This window comes from Tamandua tetradactyla, chromosome 3 (genome assembly GCF_023851605.1).
Source record: "Tamandua tetradactyla isolate mTamTet1 chromosome 3, mTamTet1.pri, whole genome shotgun sequence".
NCBI classification, from domain to species: domain Eukaryota; kingdom Metazoa; phylum Chordata; class Mammalia; order Pilosa; family Myrmecophagidae; genus Tamandua; species Tamandua tetradactyla.
The window spans coordinates 54619457-54644981 of NC_135329.1; the positions used below are offsets into that span (position 1 = coordinate 54619457).

Sequence of the window (25525 nt, forward strand, 5' to 3'; positions counted from 1 at the left end):
ACTGATGACTTACTACATCAGCCTTCCAGTTTATCAAACAACCAGAAAATATCCTTGCAGCAATGGTCAGGCCAGTGCTTGCCTGACCAGACAACTGGGCATAATCATTTGGTCAAGTTGACACCAGAACCTAACCGTCAAACCCACCTACACACAAGGACTTGAGCACCAATTTCCAGGAATGAGAGCAGGCTAGAAAACAGGTGACCAATTCTAACAGGTAAGATCTGCAGAGACCAGGATATTATAGAGCACACTTTCGCCAGTGAACAAGGGAACTGGAGATTAGGAAAACACCAAGTGTCTGAAGTTATCATTGTTTGCCAAAAGGTCAAATAAACTCTGACATTTAGGATCAACAGGAAACACTAAGAATACTTTTCTTGGGGGCATAAAATAAAGGAGAGCAAAGTCCATTCCAGCTGTGCTGCTTCCCTTACTCTCAATGGATTATCAGTGTTTTCTTGGGATCTGTGAATCTTACAGATAAATGAATTTATACTTAATATTTTTCTTAAAGTGGGTAAGGAAGAAAATGAGAATAAACAGAAATATAAAGAGAGGCAACAAAAAACAGAATGCAACATTAACAAGGGGTGAAATATTTCAAATACAATAAATACTTCCTGAGGAAAGTCACACTAACATACTCTATGAAACCTCGGGGTTAATTTCTAAACCAGGAAAAGAGTAACAATCTCATCTCCTTTCTGGAGCTGCATTAAGTTTAAGCAAAAACTTTATTTTCACAATAAGAAATACATACCCATGCTTATTTGTACTAATATTCTTTCACTAAAATGCCTGGCAGTTTTTCAGGTCATTAGATATTGCCTCTATTATTTTTAATCTTTCTTTCTTTACTCTAAGTAAAGGATTGTCTTATTAAGCTAGCAATAGAAGGTAGAAAGAAGTTGTTATTTTTTTGTACTCAAAGTTAAAAGTATTTTAAAACTATATCTTTGGTCAATTGGACATTAAAATTCTCTTTTATAGTCTATATTAGGTATTTTAATAAATATTGATCTCAAGCATAGCATTTACAAAAGTCTGAATGATTTTAAATAAAAAGAGTTCAGAGATTAAAAATGCTATTATTCAGATAATTATCTAAAAGTTAAAACCTTTTTAAAAGACCCCCCCAATACCACATTCTAGTGAAAAAGATTAAGTAAAAGTCAGTCAACAAAGAAATAACCAGCACTTACTATTCTTCCAAAAAATAAGTCACGATCTTTATGCTATCTGGAAAGTAAGTGATAATCTTTCTTTGCTTCTACAATTTAAAAAACAAATCTTTAAAGGAATCTCAGCAAATGAATGATCTAACAACCCATAACAACAGGTGAATTTTACAGACTCTCAGTGCTGCCCATTACTGGTTTTGTGACCTTGTTCAAGCAACTTAGCCTCTTGGAATCCCAGTTCCCTCACCTGTATGAGTAGACAATACCTCCTGCACAAGAAGACAGTTAAATGGGATATTTATGAAAAGCAGTCAACCAAATGACAGCACAAAGAAGACACTCTATCATCCTAATTCCAAAGTCAAAGTCCAAAGACTCTTTCTATTACAACATACTGTTTCTAACACAGTGGGTACAAAACTTGTACATGTCATGCCAATACTCACTATAACAATATACCACAGACAAATCCCATCATTCAGCAAGTCCTAATTTTCCAAAACAATTTTCTCATTTCTTACCTAAAAGTCAAAGAAATAGCCCAGTCACTCCATTATATGAGTAACCTGTGCATATTTCTTTTTACTCTAACACATTCAGATGCTATAGGAACACCCAAATTGATAGCTTTATTTACCAAGGGATGTTTGTTAGTATTATTAGCATCCCTTCATTCATATGAAAACTCTTTACCCCCCCCAAAAAAAATTAGTTCCCTTACTTGCTCAAAGATGAATGAAACTTCCTTAACAGGGATTCATCCTACAATCAGAAATAAAATTTAGAATTCAAATATCTCCAAAAGAAGTCATTTACTGACTCAACAATCTAAAGGAATCTGGAATCACATTCTTTCCCGGGTACAGGTTTTGATGGAATGATGCTATGTTTAAAGATTTTTCAGAAACCCAAAAGGACCTGGATACTCTATTCCCATGGAAATTGAGAATATTTTAAAACATTAGGTCCTAAGCAGAACATGTCCAAAGACCACTTCATTCTTCAGGATGAAGGCATCTCACATAATTCTCTAAGGAAGAATGACCAACACATACAAACTCTTGCCTTTGTTTAGGGACCCAGCTGACTCCCATTCTCATTCCATGACCCTTCCTCATTCCATTCAGATATTTTTTTAAATTTCACATTTTCCTGAGTATAATTGCTTAATGCCTAGAAATCATATAGTGGAGTGGTAAACTGTTAGGTCCTGTAGAAACAGAGGCATCTAGTTCAAATCACACATCTGTCACATACCAGCCTCTGTTTATCTATGAGGCATATACCACATGTACCTCAAAGGGTTGTTGCTAGAATTAACTGATAATGCATGTGACATGTTTACAGCACGATGACTGATACATGGTAATTACTGAAATAGTAACTATTATAAGGATAGAGTAATGAAAAAATAAGTTTTTAGAATTATTCATGGTTTTCCAATTGAAACACAACTTTTAGCTTAGTATAGCACAACAATACCAAAAGACCTTGTACCTTTATTCCAAACCATTAAAAGACTTTTTTAATATAATCCACAGAGAACATAAAAGAAAAAATAAAGAGAGTCCAGTTTCCTTCCTGTGGCATCTTAGTCTCTCTCATGGGACCATGGGATTTCTCTCAGTGAAGCTAATCTTTTCCCCATGGAATTCCTGCTGAGCAATAACCACTGCTAATTAACTTCTGCCTGCCAAGTGGCATTTCCAAGATCACCCTTCATTCCTAGTTGAGTTAAAGCAATTCCTGATGATATGAATCCATACTTCAGGTGTATTATTAATATTAGCAGATAACAGATTCAAGTGGAACCTGGTGCTATCTGTTGTTCAGAGTCATGAAGGCCTGAGATAAAAGTTTACACTTGCTAAAACTATCTCTTCCTTCCCTAACCCTAGCACATTTGCCAGTTCCACACCCACCCATCTAAGATGAGTTCAGGCAAAGAAAAAGTAGTAAGAGAAACAGAGTAACTGCACTGCAAATCAACCAATCAAGCAAACAACTGCATATCCTTCATCAATCTAGTAATCAGGTTAGCCAGGCACTCAGCAAAGGCAGCAACTCTTTAAATTTAAAGGTCAGAAGCATGAACATAATCTGTTCAAAAATCTCTTACATAAACCCTAGGAACCAATACCCAATCAAAAATAAGTAAAAGAAGACTCGAAACTGAGAGCCTAGAAATACCCATTCAATAGAACAGATAACCTCACTTACTGAGCTGTTTTCTATATGCTCAAATAAACTACGGAAATAAAAAAGTTAGTAAGATATCCCTGCCAATGAGTTCATACTCTGGGGAGAAGAAAAAATGAATCACAAACAGTACATTGTGATAAACAATACTGTATGAATACCTACAACAAGCTTTGACCTGACATCATCAAGAGGGAAAAAACATAGCAAAACACTTTGTAACTAAGAAATCTTAGAAAGGATTTCACGCAGGATTCTAAATATCTCCTTTTAGCAGCAGAATCCATTTTCAAACAAAAGTTTACCTAGACGCCCACCATATGAAACAAGTAGACACCATGCTTTTCAGCCGAGTTGCTGATTTTTAAAAAATATTTTTGATAAAACTTAACCTACAAACATAAACATTCTTAGCATACAAACATTTCATAAATGGTGTACAAGTAATGACTCACAATATCATCACATAGTTGTGTATTCATCACCATGATAATTTTTTTGAACATTCACTCCAGAAAAATAAAAAGAGAAAAAAGAAAAAACTCATTCATACCATGCTCCTTACCCCTCCCTCTAATTGACTGCTAGTATTTCCATCTACCCAATTTATTTTAACCTTTCCCCCTATTGTCTGTTTATTTTTTTATCCATATTTTTTACTCATCTGTCCATACCCTAGATAAAAGGAGCATCAGACACAAGATTTTCACAATCACACAGTCACACTGTAAGTTATACACTGTACAATTATCTTCAAGAAACAAAGCTACTGGAACACAACTCTACAGTTTCAGGTACTTCCCTCGAGCCACTCCAATACACCAAAAACTATAAAGGAAATATTTCCATTATAGTGCATAAGAATAACCTCCAGGATAACCTCTTGACTCTGAAATCACTCAGCCACTGACACCTTATTGTTTTCATTTCTCTCTTCCCCCTTTTTGTCAAGAAGGTTTTATCAATCCCTTGATGCTGGGTCCCAGCTCATCCCAGGATTTTTTCCTACGTTGCCAGGGAGATTTACACCCCTGGGAGTCATATCCCACGTAGGGGAGGAGGGCAGTGAGTTCACTTGCCGTGTCAGCTTATAGAGCAAGGCCACATCTGAGCAACAAAAGAGGTTCTCTGGGGGTGACTCTTCGGCATAATTTTAAGTAGGCTTAGCCTGTCCTTTGCAAGAAAAAGTTTCATAGGAGTGGACCCTAAGATTGAGGGCTCAGCCTACTGATTTGGTTGTCCCACTGCTTGCGAGAATATCAAGAATTCTCCAAATGGGGAAGCTGAATATTTCCCCCTTTCTTTGCAAATTCTTCCCCAAAAAGGCTTTGCAAATACTTCTTTATTCATGTCCAAACCACTCCGGGATTTAACAAGGCATCACATTAACCTGGACCAACCAACAAAATCTCTTGCCCTATTCAAGGTTCCATGTACTCATGGTGTTCAACTAAACTGACCATATAAGTTAAATGAGGAATGCACTGCCCATAATATAAATTTTGCAGTACATAAACATCTCTCCCTTTAGTCTCAACAGAAGATGGAGTTCTAAAATATGGAGAGTCACTGATTTAATTCAATTCAGACTCAGAAACGTAAAGTCACTTGGCCAAGGTTCTAAAGCTAATGAACTATCAATGGAGACTGAATTCAAATTGATACATATCTGACTTTAAACTAGCACTCATCCAATTAATCCCTTGGAAGTCTGTATTTGAATTTGGGATTTTGTAACATCCTAGCCTGCTATATAATTTTATTATCAATAAAGGAGGCTTCTGAGCAAAAGTTTTAAATATTTCCTAGTATTTTAAAATACACTTAAGTTAACACCAAATATCTATATTTTGTTGTCAAGTGTTTTATTCTACAGAGTACATAGTGAATGATACACATAGTCTGGGTTTCACTACTTTCCAAGTTAGTTGCTTCCTTCCTTTATTCCTCCTCACTCCTCAGCACACACTTCTTTGATAACCATGATCAGACTGTGGTTGATAGTTTGACCATAAGCTTCATGAGGAGACAGAGCATGTCTTTTTTACTCTTCACTGGATTCCAGCACCCAGCATAATACATATTTGCTGCACGAATGACTGTCTTAATGTCCCCCCGTCAACTGTGCATTTTAGAGGTAAACTCTCCATTATCTCTGAGTTTCCAGAAATACTGTAGCACAGCATAAATGTCTGTTCACATCGGTAGAAACCTGAACCATTGATGGCAGATTTAAAATCACTTCCCTATAGCTTTTACTATAATCTCATACATACTTTGGTGACCCATTACAAATATTCAATTTTACTTTATGCACTTACATCTTTGCATTTTTATAATTTATTTTATTGAAAACGACTTGCCAAGATATAAAGAAAATATTTCTCTTTAATTTTTCAAAGTTAACAGGCTTTTCCACTGTTCCCATGTTAACCACCCTACATTTTGCTACTAATATTTAAATAAATGGCAATTCTTTCTGTGTTTCAAAAGTCTGAGACTGTTTTCTGAAACTCAAAACAAATTTTTCCCATAGAGAAAATAAAAAACAAAACCAAAAATATGTGACAAGGCATTTAGGTTTCCCACACTAGTCTACAAAAGCTTATTGAGCGCATTAGACCATCATAGAACCCAGCCACAGTGTTGCCTTTTTTTGGGAAAATGCCTTCCTAATTCCAGCTGCATATGCCTGAAACACATTTCTATTCCCCTTCCTTGTCTATAACCTCAGCACAAGAGGCTGCCTATTTACACCCGTGGCCACTCTTGCCCCTTCTGTTTCTATTCTCATTCAGCTCTCCCTGGGAACAGAGACAGAAGTAAAGTCCAGCAGCAGATGCTCCACGGATAAGAATTAAGGATGGGACTTTGTTCCAGGGATAGACAGCAGGAGACAAGGGCTACCACCACGGCTATTAGCAAGATACTCCAAGCGGCAGGTCCTGAGATGAATCCCGAATTTCTAAAGGAGGCAGAGACTGTAGCCTGGAAGCATGAAGTCTAGGAAGAGACTTGGAAAGGGAGGAGGAGGATATCAGTTGCTGTCATTCAGAAGCCACATTATCATTCATTCATTAATTCAGTGAGCTCTTACTGAGAATATACTACCTCCTAGAAACCAACTACACACAGAAAACAACAACAGGTCTGCACAGATAAGAAAAAAAAGACAAAAAATAAATAAATAAACAATGGCAGGCTTAGGGGTATGCGATGTTTTGGGTATTCTCTTTTGTTTTCATTTTTCTTCTTATTTTTATTGTTTTTGGACTAATGAAAATGCTCAAAAATCTACTGTAATGATGAATGCACAGTTTTATGATGATACTTGTGAACCACTGATTGTACACTTTGGATGATTAAATTTCAATTAAAAAATCATTGAAGAGAAAAATGTAAATAAATAAATTAATTATATAAAATACAGGTCTGTAGTTACAGAAACTGAAGTCCCCTGAGGGCAAAACACATTAGACAAATAACTCTAACCCATTTATAATTAAAAATTGAGATAAATTCTCAGAAGGAACACATTTGTGCAACAAATAATCTGCCCTAGACTGAGGCATCTAGGAAGGATTCCCTGTGGAAATAATGCTGAGGATGAAATCTGCAAGATCAGAAGGAGAGAGAATGGGAGAAGGAAGAACACTCCAGACAGAGGAAACAAAGTGAACAATGTGGAAGAGATAGAGTGTTTTCCAGGCAAGGAAGGAAACTCAGCATTACCGAAGCATGGAAAACAAGGTGAAGGAGCTGGTAGGGGATAAGCCAAATCAGGCTATAGTAAGTATCTTTCTCAACTTATCCTTTCAATGAATATTTCTTGGGAATATACCATGTGCCAGGTACTTTGCTAGGCATATGGGATGCAGCCATATTTAAAACAGACAGGGTCCATGTTCTAATGGCACTTATATAGTGAGGAACAGACCCAAAAGTAAACACACAAGTTTAATTTCAAACAGTGTTATGTGCAATATGACTGCAAACCACTTAGCTGAGTTTCTATGTGAAAGAACTTCATGTACACAGATTATATACACTACTGTGGCCTTATTTAAATACTTATAAAAATAGTGCCAAATAAAAACAGTGGTAAAAATAGTGGTGGTACATAATATAACATACAGACGGGAGGTTGTTCCCATAACAGGTCATATATTTTTCTATATGTAAGATACACTGCTGTTTCTAAATCACACATTTTGGATAAATGCTACATAAAAGAATGAAGACCTTACCCCTACTTACATACCTCAGTACGTAATATACCTTTTATTCATTTGTTTCTCATGTGTCAGAACAGGGGAACTATTACACAAATAATATAATCCAACCAAAAAAGAAGAAAAGGCTCACAAAACGTTTAGAACTCTACCCTTAGCTCCCTACACACACACACACGCCATATATTAAGCAGGCTACATAAAGTTACTAGTACTTCTACACCATGATTTCTCATGCCTAATGCCTCTGCCTGAGCTATTCATTCTGCCAGTAAAGTCCTTCCATACTACCTCCTGAGCAAGTTAAAGCCCACATATCGCATCATCTCTCCCAGGAAGGTATTCCCAGAGTCTTCCCAGGAGCCAGGTTAGTTATTCTTATGAACTTGCCTCCATCAGAGCATTTGCTATACTATATTAAATGTGAGTATTTGGTGCCTCCCACCAAACTTAACTCCTTCAGGTAAGAAGCTGCAGGCACAGTACCCAGCACACTGTAGAAGCTTGTTAAGTTGGTCTAATAAAAAAAGGAATGAAGAAATGAACCAATGGACAAACAGCCTAATTTCACAATTATTAACCCTTACGAATTCTGTTACGACAAAACCATGAAATAAGCCTTCTATTAAATTGAGACTGATACTCACAGGCATCGCATGGAATTAGCCTTAATTTTTTTCCTTCACAATCTAACATAGTTTGCTTATCCCTTCCAATCATGCCTTAATCCTGAGGACATGCTCTACAGCTGAACCCATTAAAGGGTCAGAGCCCTCCTTAAGAGGCCCGCCCATACCTGTCAGCTTCCTACCACAGAATCAGATGACCTGTAAGCTAAACAATCCAGCACTAAGGCCAAAAGAAATGAAAAATACAGTCAGATGGAAATCAAAATAGATGGCAGGGTTGGGGTGTAGCACAGAAATGTCTTGTGACTAAATGGATGGGCAGGGAAGAGGGTCCCAGTACAGGGAGAATGGGGCTGGGTCACACTTCAGGACTTACAATGAAGCATGCAAGTTTCAGGCCGCTGAGTTGCAACTACAAAGAGAAAGTGAAAAAGCCCACCTACCCTCTACACAGGACAGGTCCCAGGAGATGGGCCTCTTATAATCCATGGGAGAATAAATAGGGAAATCAACTGAGGTAGGAAAAGAAAAATCACCAACCTGTCCATCCCAAGTAATTTTAAAACATATGCACAGCAGAATAAACTTTAGAGACAGTTCCAAAACATAGCATGATGTCAAAACCAACAGAAAGAGGTTCACTTATATTGCCTTGCTCTACCACTCAAGAAAGAATACCTTTCTGTTCACAGATACCTATAATACTTTAGGAGGAACAGTTTTTCAATTCACAGAGATGAAAGGAACATGGCCTGTGATTAAGTGAATGAATTTCAATCAAATGAAATTAGACTACTTAAAACAGCAGAGAGTTGTCATGGAAGAATGAACAATGGGTCTTGGAAGAAAACAGACATGCTTCAAATCCACCATTTTCTAGCTATGTGACCTCAGAAAGTTACATAGTAATCTGGTCTCCATTTGCTTACCTATAAAATGAGGGTGACTCCACCTAGCTCACAGTATTAAAATACTCAGGACTCAGCAGTTAGCATGACACCCAGTCAACCCTGCTCCTCTTTCATGTGTTTCGGTGAGAGATTAAAAAAATAGCAAGAGGAAGTGGGGCAAGATGATGGCATAGTGAGGTATGGAATACAGTTCGTCCTCCAGAGCACCTAGTAAATAGGCAAGGACAATACAGAACAACTGCTAGGGGACATCAGTGACCTGACACACAGAGTACAGCAGTCTGGAACAAGTGGAACAGCTGAGATCTCACATAGCCGTAACTCCCCTAAGCAGCAGAGGCCAGCACCCCTCCCCTATGGACAGAGTAGGCTGGTTCCCTGAGGGGAAAGGAAACAGACTTAACTAGCAGCAAGGGATTAGCTCAACCAAGCTCCAATTGCAGAATTAACTAGCAAATTCTGACTACTAAAAATAGGCCTCCAGCACACATAAACCTGGAATAAGCACTAAAGGTACTAGGAGTTTTTGTGCAGGCAGGGAGGGGATGGGGCTGATGGAAAAAAACACAGAGGCCTTTTTGGGGGCGGTACAAAACACTGGAAAAGGGCTGGACCCCAAGATAAGGTGGCATACAGAGCCTGGAGATATACAGAGGCATGAACCAGCTTAAAACTCTTGATTGACAAAGCCAAGGAGAAGGGACCTGGCTTTGAAAAGGCTTTTTTTGCTTTTTTGCTTTTTTTCTACTCCTTAACAGATCATTAGATACAACTAGAAGCACTCTCAGGCTCCAATGCCCCACCAAAGGACGGAATTAAACTTGTCTCAGAGACAAAGTAATTATTCAGTGAAAAAAGTTAATTCCCTAAAGGGCATATCTTTCCCATGAAAAAGGTGGGGTCCAGCTCAAGCGAAATCCCTACTTCAGGCCCTAGGGGCTAGAAAACAGAAGCAATCAAAGCCATCCTACTATCTCCCCTCTGTTTCAACCACACCCCTGGGAGGGAAAGTGTGCTGAAATTAAAGGCACCACAACATTTTAAGCTGGTGGGAAGCTGTGGGCAGAGAAATGCCACATGCTGGGAAGGACAGGAAAAGTACAGAGTCTAGAGGCTTCATAAGAAAGTCTGACATCTGTTGGGTCTCACCTTCAGGGTAAACTGATGCAAGCTACCCTCTCCTCCTGAGACATGTGCCTATCTGGTCTGGGAAACTCTGACTGGGATCTATAGTATCTGAGGAGTCCCCTCCTCAGGGAAAAAAAAGGCTCCATACATGCAGGGCAAAGAACAGAAAAAGAAAAACTAAAAAATTCTGATCAGTTAAAAAGAACCTATGCTAGAAGTCTAGAATAAGTTGAACTGAATGTCAAAGAACAGATAGAGAACAAAGTTGCCCAGCAGAAAAACCCTAGGTAAAAGAATGAAAACAATCTCCAGAATAAACTAAAGAAGTCAAATGCCTAGACACCAGCAAAAAAATAATGAGTCACACTAGGAAAACTAAAGATATGGCCCAGTGAAAGGAACAAACCAACACTTCAAATGAGATATGGGAGTTGAAACAACTAATTCAGAATGTTTGAACAGACACATAAAATCTCATCAAAATTTTAATCAATGACTGAGAGAGGATATAAAGAAGAGACTGAGTGAACAAAAAGAAGAAAAAGTGTGAAAAAACAAATCACAGAACTTAAGGGAATGAAAGGCATTAATAGAAGAGATTTAAAAAATGGAAATAATAAATTTGAAGAGGCAGAAGAAAGGATTAGTGTACTAGAGGGCAAGACATCTGAAATCCAATACACAAAAGAAAACATAGGGAAAAGAATGGAAGAATATGGTCAGGGTCTCATGGATTTGAATGACCATATGAAGTGCATGAATATACATGTTCTGGGTGTCCAAGAAGGAGAAGAGAATGGAGAAGCAGGAGAAAGACTAACAGAGGAAATAATTACTGAAAATTTCCCATCTCTTATGAAAGACATAAAATTACAGATCCAAGAAGTGCAGCATACAGCAAACAGAACAGATCTAAACAGACATACTCCAAGACACTTACTAATCAGATTGTCAAATATCAAAGTCAAAGAGAGAATTTTGAAAGCAGCAAGAGAAAAGCAACCCATCACATAACAAGGGAGGCCCAATAAGACTGTGTGGATTTCTCAGCAGAACAACACAGGTGAGAAGGCTGTGGTATGATATTCTTAAGATTCTAAAACAGAAAAACTGCCAAACAAGAATTCTATACCCAGAAACTGTGTCCTTCAAAAATGAGGGGAAGATTAAAGTACTTTCATACAAACAATCACTGAGAGAATTTGTGACTAAGAGAACAGCTCTGCATGAAATACTAAAGGAAGCACTACAGGCAGATAGGAAAAGGTAAGAGAAAGAGATCTGGAGAAGTGTGTAGAAATGAAGGCTATCAGTAAAGTTTAAAAAAAGAAAAAAATCAGATATGACATATAAACTCCAAAGACAAATGGTAGAAGAAAGTACTGCCTTTATGATAATAACATTAAATATTAATGGATTAAACCCCCAATAAAAAGACATAGACTGGCAGAATGGATTTAAAAAACAGGACCCATCTATATGCTGTCTACAGGAGACTCATTTTAGATACAAGAACAAAAATAGGTTAAAAGTGAAAGGTTGGAAAAAGATATTTTATGCAAACAACAATAATAAAAGAGCAGGAGTAGTTATATTAATATCCTTTTGGGTAGTGCATTTCCTAATTTCACTTGTATGGTCAGTTTAGTTGAACATCATAAGTACATGGAATCTTGCATAAGACATGAGATTGTGTTGGTTTGTCCAGGTTAGTATGATGCCCAATATATCCCATAGTAATTTGGGCAGTGAATAAAGAAGTATTTGTAAGGTACCCTTGCGGCACTGGGGAGAAAGGAGAAAAAGTTCAACTTCCCCATTTGGAGAATTTCTGATATTCTCACAAGCCCAGAGACAACCAAATCAATAGGCCAAGCCCTCAAATCTGCGGTTTACCCCAATGAAACTTATTCCTGCAAAGGATAGGTTAAACCTACTTAAAATCATGCCTAAGAGTCACCCCCAGAGAACCTCTTTTGTTGTGGCCTCCGTCTCTCTAAGCCAATGTGGCAAGTGAACTCACTGTCCTCCACCCCACCCTACCCCCTAAGATGGAACATGACTCACAGGAGTGTAAATATCCCTGGCAATATGGGACAGAAATACAGGGATGAGCCGGCAAGCAGCATCAAAGGATTGAGAAAACCTTCTTGACCAAAAGGGGGAAGAGAGAAATGAGAAAAAAAAAGTTTCTGTGGCTGAGAGATTTAAGTTGAGAGGTTATCCTGGAAGTTATTCTTATTTACAAAAACAGATATCCCTTTTTAGTTCATGGTGTATTGGAGTGGCTAGAGGGAAATACCTGAAACTACAGACCTGTGTTCTAGTAGCCTTGTTTCTTAAAGATGACTGTATAATAATATAGCTTTTACGATGTAACTTTTGACTTTGAAAACTTACGTCTGAGGCTCCTTTTATCTAGGGTGCAGACAGATGAGTAAAAAAATATGAAAAAAAATAAACAAATAGTAGGGGGGACAAAGGTTAACATAAATTGGGTAGATGAAAATACTAGTGATCAACAAGAAGGAAGGGTAAGGGGTATGGTATGTATGAGTTTTTTCTTTTTATTTCTCTTTCAAGGAGTGATGCAAATGTTGTAAAAAATGATCATGGTGATGAATACACAACTGTGTGATGATACTGTGAACCACTGATTGCATACTATGTATATGTGTGAAGATTTGTCAATAAAAGTATTTTAAAAAACTAAAAATCAAACAAACAAAAATAATAATCTTATCCAGAGAGAAAGAATGGATGGAATAAGGCATAGAAGGTAGAAAAAAAAGAAGGAAACCAATACCGAAATTACAGAATTTCTCAATTTTACTTAGGGCCCTTTATGAATTTAATGAAGAAAAGAAAAAAAAAAAAAGAAGTTACTCATAAGTATCTCACATGCAGCGACTATAGCAGTTTCAAGTACTTGGTCACTAATTACCTTTGTAGAGAATTTTGAAAGCTATCTCCAACAGCATCCAAATTAAAATCTTCCCTAAGCATTAACTATTTAAATACCTTCATTGGAAGCTTAATATCTCACAAATCACATCATTAAATACTCTCATTGTAAATGAGGTTATCCTTTCTTAGTCCAAAAATGTGCCTCTTCAAAAACCCTAGAATGAGCTGAGAATTAACATCAAGGGATTGAGAGAACCTTCTCGACCAAAAGGGGGAAGAGTGAAATGAGACAAAGTGTCAATGGCTGAGAGATTCCAAACAGAGTCGAGAGGTTATCCTGGAGGTTATTCTTATGCATTAAGTAGATATCACCTTGTTGTTCAAGATGTAGTGGAGAGGCTGGAGGGAATTGCCTGAAAATGTAGTGCTGTGTTCCAGTAGCCATGTTTCTTGATGATGATTGAACAATGATATAGCTTTCACAGTGAGACTCTGTGAATGTGAAAACTTATGTCTGATGCTCCTTTTAGCTACTATATCAACAGAAGAGTAGAACATATGGAATAAAAATAAATAATAGGGGAACAAATGTTAAAATAAATTCAGTTTGAAATAGTGGTAAATGAAATCGAGGGGTAAGGGGTATGGTACGTATAGTTTTTTTTTTCTCTATTATCATTTTATTTCTTTTTCTGTTGTCTTTTTATTTCTTTTTCTAAATCGATGCAAATGTACTAAGAAATGATGAATATGCAACTATGTGATGATATTAAGAATTACTGATTGTACATGTAGATTGGAATGATTTCTAATTGTTTTGTTAATTCTTTTTTTAATTAATAAAAAAAAAAGAATTACTGATTGTATATGTAGAATGGAATGATATCTAAATGTTTTGTTTGTTAATTTTTTTAATAAAAAAAATTTTTTTTAAATGTGCCTCTTCAAATTTCATCTAGAGATCCCAATTCCATCACAGTAGTCCAAAGAACAAGCATATATAACCTCTTCTGATATTTAAACAGACAAAAGCTATGCTGTCATAGCTTCCCTTCAACATCTAGATGCTCTTCTTTTGAGGGTACTTTTAGGTTTTTCAATATTTCTTTTACTGATTCATTTCTGTAACTAAATTCAGTAAACATGGTTGCCTATGAACATCTATAACTCTGCCTACATGAAAAAATAAACAAAACCTTAAAACCAACTTTTAAAAGTGTACTTCAAAAAATATATAAATAAAAATTAAAGTTAAAAAAGTGTGCCTCTACTTTACTTTTATTTATTTATTTATGATCCTCCTTCTTGCACTTACCTTTATAATGCTATCTTTTTTTTTTTTTTTTAAAGGAAAGACAGAGAGAAGGAAGGAAGGATAGAAGGAAGGAAGGAAGGAAGAAAGGGAAATATTTTTAAACATTTTCTTGTTTTATTGTATTCTGTTTCTCCGTTTTTGTTACATGGGCTGGGGCCGGGAATCGAACCGAGGTCCTCCGGCATAGCAGGCAAGCACTTTGCCCGCTGAGCCACCGCGGCCCGCCCATATAATGCTATCTTTTTTAACAGTCTTATTGAGGTGAAAGTTAGAGGCTATAAATCTAATTTATGTGTACCTAATAAATTGTATACCTAATTTAAGCATACAATTCAGTGAGATTTATTGAATTTGCAGTTTTGTAGCCAACATCACCTCCAAAAGCTCTCTCATTTCTACCTGCAGTCAGAATGCCCTTCCTTCCTACCCCTAGAAACCACTGACTTGTTTTCTGTCACTAGTGTTGAATTTTCTAGAAATTTCATGTAAATGGGATCATATAAATTGCAGTTTTTAGTGTCTGGCTTCTTACAGTCTGCATGCTCTTTTTGAGATTTACTCATGTTGAAATATATGTATCATGTTCTTTTTCACTGCTCCTGGGTTCTTGTGGTATTTGACTGTATAAATATACCACATTTTGCTTATCTATTCACCAGCTGATGGATATTTGGATTTTTTCCAGGTTGGGCTATCAGGAATGACAATGCTATGAGCTCTCAAATGTACGTGTTCACGTGAAGCTATGTATTCATTTCTCTTGCAGCAGAATTGCTGAGTTATATGGCAAGTGCATATTTAACTTTTTAAGACACTGCCAACTATGTGTCAAAATGCCTGTATATCTTACAGTCTTGCTAGCAATGTGTAAGTGTTGTGATTTCTCCACATTCTCACCAACACTTGGTACAGTCAGTATTTCTAGGTGTTTTGTAGTACCTCATTATGGTTTAAATTTTCATTTCCCTTATGACTAAATGATGTTAAGCAGCTTTTTTTCCTTTGCTTATTTTGCCTTTGTATATCTTCTTTGATGAAGTATTTTCAAATCTTTGGCCCATTTTTAAACTATGTTATATATTTTCTTATTGTGGCATTGTAGAAATTCTAAAATATTCTGGATATAGGCCTTTATCAGATATGTTCTACAAATATTTTATCCTAGTCTGTGGCTTGTCTTTTCATTTGCTTAATGACGTCTTCTGAAGAGTGAAGATATTTAATTTTAATGAAGTCTACTTTATCAATTTTTCTATTACTGCTTGTGCTTTTAATGTCATCTTCGCCTAATCCATTATCACATATTTTTTTCTATGTTTTCTTCTACAAATTTCATAGTTTTTGCTCCAAAATGTACTTTGAGTTAATTTTTACATATGTTTGAAGGTATGGGTTGAGGCTGAGTGATTAATTGATCAACTGACTTACATATGGCTACCCAATTGTTACAGTACTCTTTGTTGAAAAGATAACCTTTTCCTTCAGTGAAATGCTTTAGCACTTTTGTCAAAATGCAACTGATAATATATGTTGGTATATATTCCTAGATGCTGTTTTGTACCATAGATCTCTATGTCTATTCCTATGCTAGTAAGACATAATTTTGACTGCTGTAGCTTTATGGTAAATTTTGAAATCAGTTAGTGCAAGCCCTCCAGCTTTGTTCTTTTGGCTACCCTAGTTCCTTTGTTTTTCCATATAATTTTTCAGATTAGTTTGTCAATTTCTAAAAACACAAAATAACAACAAAAAATCCTGCTGGAATTTTGATAGGGACTGCATCAACTCTATTGATCAACTGTGGGAGAAATGGCCAACTTAACAAAATTCAGTCATCCAGCCCATGAATATTGTATATCTCTTCATTTACTTAGGTGTTTATTTCTCTCAGCAATGTTTTTTATTTTCATTGTAGTGGTCTTACACTTCTTTGGGTAAATTCATTTCTAAGTATATTATTCTTTGTAATACTATTGTGAATGGATTTTTTATTTCACTTTTAGATTGTTCATTTACAATATACAGAAATAAAATTGATTTTGCATATTGTCTCATATCTTGTAATCTTACTATTCCATTTATAATTTTTCAAATAAAGTATTTTTCCATTATCACTTTGAGTGTTAAACATCAGGTCCTGCATTATTTCATTTATCTTATAGAAAAGCTATAACAGTAGCCAAACAGTTCCACTAGCATTTTAGGAAACCATCTGGCATTGGAACAGTAATCCATAGTAAGTCATTCATAAACAGAATTCATATATACTACTAATTGTGCTATAGCAAGTTGAAAATCACCACTCAGCAAACTTAAACTTATATTACATTTTGAAGCTAGTAAGAAGAATGCCTATCAAACTCCCTCTGTTTTAAAACCTCTGTGGCAGGAGTTTGCTTAGCTTATGTCCTCCAAAGCCTAAAATACTTACTATCTGGCCTTTTACAAAAATAGTTTGCCAAAACCTTTTATAGGAGATGCTGAGCTGCTAGAGAATCTGATGGAAAATTGAATTCTCCCTATATTAATTATTACCATTTTCTTAGTCTCTATCACTCCAATTTTTATATTTATTTCTCTTCAAAAATTTCAAAGTTTATATGAAAGAGGGACTAGATAAAGTACTGACTTCTAGGACAGACTTAAATTTTAAAGGTAAATTATCTAGATATGTATCAGAATAACACAGTATACATATGTGTTAGTTTGCTAGCAGCCAGAATGTAACATACCAGAACTGGAACAGTTTTTATAAAGGGGAATTTAATAAGTTACAAGTTTACAGTTCTAAGGAAGTGAAAGGCCTAACTAAGGCATCTAGGGAAAAATACCTTAATTCAAAGAAAGCCAATGCATCTGTAACACCTCTGTCAGCTGGGAAGGTACACGGGTCCATTGTTCCTGGGCTCTGCTGCTTTTAGCCTCTGTTCCTAGAGGTTCCTCACTTCACTTCTCCAGGGCTGGCTTTCATCTCTTGGCTTCCCTTGGCTATCTGCAGGTTCTGGCTTGCTTAACATCTCATGGATGCCCCCACAAGACTGGATCAGGATTACAATATGGATTTTCTGGGTACATAATATTTTCAAAGCAGAACACTCCACCCTTGGGATCCCCAGATGACATGTTTTTTCCACATACAAAATACATTCACTCAATAACAATATCACAAATGCCTTAAACCATTTCAGTAACAATACAAATACAATACAAAGTTGAAACACTACAAAATCTCATCAAAGTCAGCTACAGGCAATGTCTGTTCTAAGGCAAAAATTTTCTTCTGGCTCTGGATCTGCAAAACTCCGAACAAGTTATTTGCTTCCAATGTACAAAGGAGCAACAGTCATAGGATAGATGTTTCCATTGCCACAGGGGGAAATTAAAGGGAAAACAGGCATCACTGGACCCAAGCAGTTGTGAAAACCTTCAGGGAAAACCCATTAGATTTCAAGGTCTGAGAGTCATTTATTCTCAGGGCTTTAGATAGTGCCAGTCCCACCCCTTCCAAGGGCCTATGCACTGGCCTTGCTCTCTCCAAATGCTTGCGCAGAGTTTGTAACCTTGGGGGACATTGAGGAGACCACCTTTTTCTTGCCTCCACCCTCTCCAAGTGTTGGGGCTGCAGCCAGGATCTCTGCCATTGCTGGGGCACACTCTCAACCCCTCCAGAACAATGGGGTGGCAGCCAGACTACCCCCAATGCCCAGTTTATATGCTCCACATTCTCCAATGTGTGAGGTGGCACAAGTCTTCAGGAACAACGAAGTGGAAGGCGCACCCTCTTTCTAGGGCAAATTCACACGTATGTGTCAATCCATTGTCCAGGCCCAAGGTTTTGTGGCTCCAGACTTTAAATCCTTTCTGTATAACTCAATCTGCAATCCTGGCTTTTTCTGAAATGGCAGGCTGCTTCCATGTTTGCTTAAGTCCTCACATGGGGCCCTATTCACTGGGGTCTCACTTTCTGGAAGCCCAGGATTTTCCTGTCCATCAATTTGTTTTCTCTGTACCCAAGAGTTCAATTCTTAACTTATCTCCTTCCTCTTGCATTGCAATATAAGTTGCAAAGAGAAGCCAGACTTCATTTTCCACATTTCGTTTGGAAATTTCTTCTGCTAACCAATTCATTACTCTCAAATTCTGTCTTCCATCTACAAAGAATGCCTTCCTTTCAGTTTGGAATGACACATTCATCATTTCTGTCTAAAGTTTCATCAGAAGTATCTTTAGAGCTCACTTTTCTACCATCAGTCTCTTGAAAGCATTCTAGGCCTTTTCTATCAAGTATATCACAACTCTTTCAGAATCATCTTCCCCTTATCCATTTAAAAAGCCATTCAACATATTTAGTATCTGCAAATTGCAGCAGCACCCTATTCCTGGTAACAAATCTGTGTTAGTTTGCAAGCTCCCAGACTGCAATACACAAGAACTGGAATGGCTTTCAAAAAGGAGAATTTAATAAGTTACAGATTTATAGTCCTAGACCTATGGAAATGTCCAAACTTAGGCATCCAGGGAAAGATAGTAAGGCTGATGCATCTGGAACACCTCTGTTAGCTGGGAAGGCATGCTGATCCCTTGCTAGTCCTTGCTCCTGAGCTCTGTTGCTTTCAGCCTCTGTTCCTGTGGAGGTTTGTCACTTTATTTCTCCAGGGCTGGCTTTCATCTCTCGGCTTCCCTTGGCTCTCTCCAGGTTCTGACTGATTAACATCTTTTGGCAATGTCTGCTAGGCTCCAAGCATCTCCAAATACCCATGTCTCTGTCCTCCACATGTCTGCATCTGTGTCAGCTCTGCTGTGAAGTTTCTGTCTGCTCTGAGGCTTCTGTCATTTCTCTAGGCTCTGTCCTGTCTGTTGTTGCTGGCGTTTCTCCAAAATACTTCCTCTTTTAAAGGATCTCTAATAAAGACCCACCTGGAATGTGTAGAGTCCCATCTCCATCTAATCAAAAGTTAATACCCCAATTGGGTGTGTCATGTCTCCATGGAGCTAATCTAAAGTTTCCAAACTACAGTATTGAATAGGGAATAAAAGAAACAATTGCTCCTACAAGATTGGGTCAAGATTAAAACATGGCTTTTCTGGGGTACACAATATTTTCAAAGCAGTATAACATATAAATGTTAAATAAAGTGAGCAACAAAAATAGATTTTATATTACATCACAATATTTTAATTACGTTACATTAAAATATTTTAATTTATCCGCAGATCTGTTATTGACATGCACTATAAACATCTCACAGCAGAGACAGTCAAGAATTTTAAAATTGTTAAATACTGAAGAGTAGTTCAAATCCTTCATTTTACAGATTTAAATCCTGACTGTTCAAAGAAATGGGTTACACAGCACATGTAAAATGAGACTAAAATAGACAAAATTGTATTACACACATAAACAATAACTTTGGACAATACATATGAATACTACAAGTCCCGTCCAATGTAACTGAGTGAAATTCTTAAAGGTTTAACACATTAGCACCCAAGTGAAAACAAATAAAAACAGCATATATGGATAATAGAAAAATAACAAGAAAGAAAAGGTAGAGGCAAGCAGAAAAACACATATAGGTATAAATGAAACAGAAGTCCTGAAACTAAACAAAGATTGCAATACACAAAGTTCAAGTTAATTATCCACCTCCTATTTACTGCCAACACTAATAATTCATATGGCAAAAACTTACCCTAATCTGTTTCACTGATACTGTCAAATTCCAATACTGAAATCTTATTCTAAACACCAGCAGCATATGTGTAAGTAGCAATTTCTTCATGAATACTAATTGTGAAAGAATAACATTCCTAATTTTGCACAACTGAGTTTCTCTAAAGCAGCACTGTCCAAAAGAACTTTCTGCAAGGACAGAAATGTCTCCTACCTGAGCCGTCCAATACAGTCGTCACTAGCCCCAGGTGGTTGCTGAGCATCTGAAATGTGACTAGTGTGATTGAGGGTTTGTATTTTTAATATTAACTAATTTAAATTTAAACAGACACATGTAGCCAGTAGCTACCATATTAAGACAGTGCTGGTCTAAATTATTTATAAAGTTAACTTTACAGATGCTGGTGCCTTTCAGAAAAAGAAACAGTTTCTTTTTACTAGATACGAGTTTTCCAACCTTCCAATTTAATAGCATGATACACACTGTTGCTAGTCACCTGTTATAGTCATAGTAATAAATCATTTGTTTTCGGTAATCTAGTCAGGTTTCCTTCCAGTATCCAGGCTAAACACATACCAATCATTTTATCAGGTATTAAATATATTATCACTTTGGACCTGTCATTTCTACAACATTTTTTAAAACAGGGTCATAATGGCACAAAACCCGCTTCACTTGAAACATCAAAATATTCTTTCACCTCTTACAAAATATACAAAGGAGACAAAAACCTGTTTTACAGATGCAAAAAAAAAAAATAAAATTACTAGAATCTGCTGGTAGCCTTGTCCCTGGGTATGCAACCAAGTATCTTTTGTACACCTCTACTCCCCAATTTACGTACCTGGCCCTGACCTCTCTACCCAGCTGTCCAGCATGTCTCACAGATACCTTAATTTAAACTCAACACTCATTAATTCACCAAATATTTACCGACTGTTTACTACATACCAGACTATGTTTTAGGGGATAAATATATACCTACTTGAAGTGCCCTGTACCTTACACATACTCCCAAGGTTCCCTACCTCACGAAACGGTGCTTCCATTTACTCTAATGTTGACGCCAGGCACCTGGGAGTCATCCTGGACATCTCTGTTCCCATACACATTTGCCACATTTCACTGAGTCCTGTAGATCTGTCTTCTAAATCTCTCTCAAATCTACTGCCACAGTCTCTCTCCACTGCTATTACCCCTAAACTAACCCAGTGGTTCTCAAACAGCAGAGAATTTTTTCCCCCAAGGGACACTTGAAAATGTTGGAAAACTGGTGTCTACTGGGTGCAGGTCAAAGAGGCTGCTAAATATCCACACTGCATAGGAAAGCACCTACAGCAAAGAAGGATACGGCGCAAAATGCCGCCAGGGCTGGGGATGAGAAACCTGCCTTAAAGGGATTTTTACATTTATGATAGTTCTTTGAAAAATCATTACAATTAAGAATTATTTTTATATAATAAAACATAAATATAAGTACATTTAAATGTGAATGACACGAATACTTACTTGTGCATGTTTTCTACTCCTATTATGATCATGATACAATAGGAAATTCCACTTTGTACAAGAAAATGTAAGGCATACCTATAAAAGTAAGAGCACTGTTAGAAGACAGACACCCATTCACACATACCACATTGAAAAAAATTAAGCTAAAAAGTTCTATGTATAACATAGAAAATTCCCAGATAAAAAATAAGGAATCAAATCCCCAAAGCCCAGTATTCTATGAACACCTTAGAGAGGGAGTCCCATACCACAAACTCCAGAAGAGTTGAAAAAAAAAAACCAAGCCTCATAAAGCAATATCCAATGCCTGTAGCCACAAGAGCATTTATTCCAAGTCTCGCAGCTACACAAAAAGGAACTTAGGGTTACGTGGCTCAAGAATTAAAGTTTTTTTACATAACCCAAGGCACAATAATGAAATGGGAGTAATAAATCTGGATTTCAGAATGGTCCTGACAGACATTGGTTGTTTACCCAAATGTTTGTATCCAGTACTGGCTTTGTACTCTCTTTCTACCTTTTAAATGATACTAACCATAAAACAGCAAAAAGTACTAAATATTAGAATTTACTAAAAACTGGTACATCCAAATCTGTTTATTCTCACAAAATGATGCCTCAAGGGAAGTAAACTTTCTTACATCAATCTAGTCAATCTTTAATTTGTAGTCTCTCCTGGTATATTTTCATTTAAAATTAATTCCGACTATCTCCTTAGCTGAGATTTTATATCTATGTGCACAAACACACACACACACACACACACACACACACACACACACTTTCTATTCTCTTTTCCCGTGGGAAAAACATTTCAAATTGTACTGTATAATTTAAAGTATTAATAAAGACATTAACCTATGATTAAAATTACTTTTTACCTTAATCATTATGGAATAACAGGTACTTCCAATGTGGTAAAGTCACTTAAAAAATTCTGAACACATTTTCCCATAGAAATATAAATGTAGTCTGCAAAGCAAAGCTCCTAAAAGAAATTTATTTTACTCACTGTAGAGCGTAGGTCAGTCTGTCTCTTAAACACACACAGAAACACACACAGACACACACGAGAAAACAATGTGGCCTACAGTGCTGTTATAATGAGAGGACAATGAAGGAGCAAAACATGAATACAACTGAAACAGAAGGAAGCTAAAAAGTATGATTAAAATATGGTACTTTTCAAATTAATCATCCACCTCTTATTTATTGCCACCACTAAGAGACTTGCTGTGAAAATGCTGAAGAGGACTGCTACATACTTTTAATTGTTAAAACTCATTAAAGGTATGTATCTTTACAAAACATTTCTGAGGACTCCTGGGAAATAATTTTTCTTTCTTTCTAAGTAAATTTCCTTGTAATACGAAGGATATATAAATATTTCTCAAACAGTGTCACTGTCCCTTATATTACCTTAAGGTACTGCTCCTCTGACATCACCATTCAGATGATATGCTTAGCAATCTGTTGGGGTGCAGCATACATTTTAGCAATCTTCTGTCAAGATACACTTTTGCTATTCCAACAATATACATTCATCCATAGGGAAGTGATCTGCATCCATCTCAGTTTCACTGCCCTTCACAAGTTATCAAGTTGCTTTTCTACTCAATTACATCATTGGTGATATTATTCATAATTTCCTATACTTACTGTACTTCTTAGCTATGTAGCCAGCAGCAAAGACTTAAATTTCTAAAGCTTCAGTGCCTTCTATGATAAAATGAGCATAATAAATTAATATTTTTTAGGATTAAAAGATAACACATGAAAAGTGTTAAACTAGGTTACCTAGCATACAGTAAACACTTAAATATTAGGTCTCATAAGTCAAATAAAAATTCAAGACAGAAGGTGTAAAAGTGTTATAGCACAACCCTCACCACTTTAGAGTTGAGGTAACGAAATCTTGAGGTCAATGATCCAGTTAGTATCAGTGTCCCAACCGACATTAAACCTGTTTCTGGGCGACCTTTCCGCTGGTTAGTGCTGCAAGGGTGACATGGTGTGGAATCCCACTTTCAAGCTAAAGCAACCATTTATTCCAAAACTATAGTTTATTCTTAGATAACACATTTTACTTATTTTGAATTTCAAATCACAGTAAATTCACATGTAAAATTTATTTTTTGAAAAGAAGATTCCAAGTTTTTAAAAAGGTTGAGAAACACTTCAATTGTTCCACTGATCTTTACTGAATTTCAGCTTTCTGAAAGGCACTGAACTGGACACTAGGAATACAAAACAATCAATGAGACATGGTCTCTGTCCTCAGAAAGTTTCTAGCCTAAAGAGAAAGGCATACAAATAAATGAGTGACTTGAATACTGTGTGATAAACACTAATGCATAAACGCAAATATTCCCAGTCTGGACAACCAACTGGATAATGTTGATAATGGTCATAACCCTCAATTACCTGTCAACGCTCGCAGTGAGCTAGCTTTTGTGCTAAGCTCTTTTGGTAATATTATCTCTTTTGGTCCTCACAATAACCTATGAAACTATCACTGACTGGATTTTACAGACTAGAAAACTGGAGCTAGAGGAGTTGAAGAGCATGTCCAAAGTCACACAGCTGCAGGCCGAGCACCCAGATTCAAATGCAGGTCTGTCTCCCTTCAGAGTCTAAACTCTTTTTCAGTAACCCTATTTTATTGTCAAAGATATTTAAATAAATAATTAACAGTATAAACTAATGCTCAATCACAGAGATTTTTAGATAATAACTTAAAAAAAGAACCTGAGACCCAATAAAGGCAGGTAAAATGATCAATTATATTTACACGTATGTATAACGTATAAATATATATACACACATTACGAAAAGGAAGTTGTCAAAATCAACAGCTGATTCAATTGCCTTTGAGCCTAAAATATATAGATGTTAAGATGCAAATCAAAAGGATACTCTGCTTCCTCAGTCATTCCAGCTAGCCGAGAGTTTTCTTACACATAGTATAAAGGCATAAACAATTATTTCCAAAGAAAGGAATATAAAAAAGGCTTCTTATTCAATAAAACACAGAACACACACATACACACACACACAAATAAATAAATTCTTAAAATCCTGGCTATCATATATAATTTGAAATACTTAGGACTACTAAGCACCCGAAAGTCTTCACAGCAAGAGAACACCTCTCAGTAAAAAATCTCTAAGCAAAGAGATGCCTCCCCATCCTGGCAGCACCTCCATGTTGTAACCCAGGAGACACGATTTACATTCTAACCTTGTACTCCAGGGGGCACTGTTTACACAGGCTGCAAAGCAAATGGTGTCCCCTGGAGGTGGGCAACTTGAACTACAATCCATCCCCAAACCCTTATTAAAATTTACTACCCAAATATATACTGAATATGGAAGTATTCGTGGTTTCAACATATAGACTGGGATATGCTTTAAAATATTCAAGAAAAATAAATGAGGGAAAGGATAAAAGAAGAATGGAAAAATGTCAATCATTGTTGAAGCTGGGTAATGGGCATATGGGGCTCATCATATTAATCTCTATACTTGAAAAGTTTCAAAATAAAAAGTTTAAAAAAATCTACTACCACATGGCATCATTTATAAATGGTAAAACAATATCATGTGGGAATCCTAAGAAAACTTTGATAAAATAAATACGATGCCGCCAAGGAAGTATGACAAACTATACTTAGATTTTATATAAGGACTATAAACACTCCTACCACTGGCAGTGTTACCAGAGGACTGGTGTCATGGCACAAATGGCAGAGGCTGAATAAACCGCAAAATAAGTGAAAAGTACTATCACGACCAAATAAATGTCTTTATATTCTTTTTCTTCATCTGTC

At 36.5% G+C, this 25525-nt stretch overlaps 1 protein-coding gene across 3 annotated transcripts in view; it reads right to left on the reverse strand.

The window, feature by feature from the left end:
• MBOAT2 (membrane bound glycerophospholipid O-acyltransferase 2) overlaps nucleotides 1-25525 on the reverse strand; it is a 217050-nt gene that overhangs the window by 128261 nt on the left and 63264 nt on the right. Inside the window, exons 2-3 of one of the 3 annotated variants that reach the window (XM_077153132.1) lie at nucleotides 22577-23690; nucleotides 21693-21770 (exon numbers count right to left, since the gene is read on the reverse strand). The exons of 1 other annotated variant lie outside the window; for it this stretch is intronic. In XM_077153132.1, the coding sequence (XP_077009247.1) occupies nucleotides 21693-21724 (32 nt within the window). In that variant the 5' untranslated portion in view covers nucleotides 21725-21770; nucleotides 22577-23690. The remainder of the gene's footprint in view (nucleotides 1-21692; nucleotides 21771-22576; nucleotides 23691-25525) is intronic. One more of the 3 variants, XM_077153131.1, reaches the window with a different exon arrangement.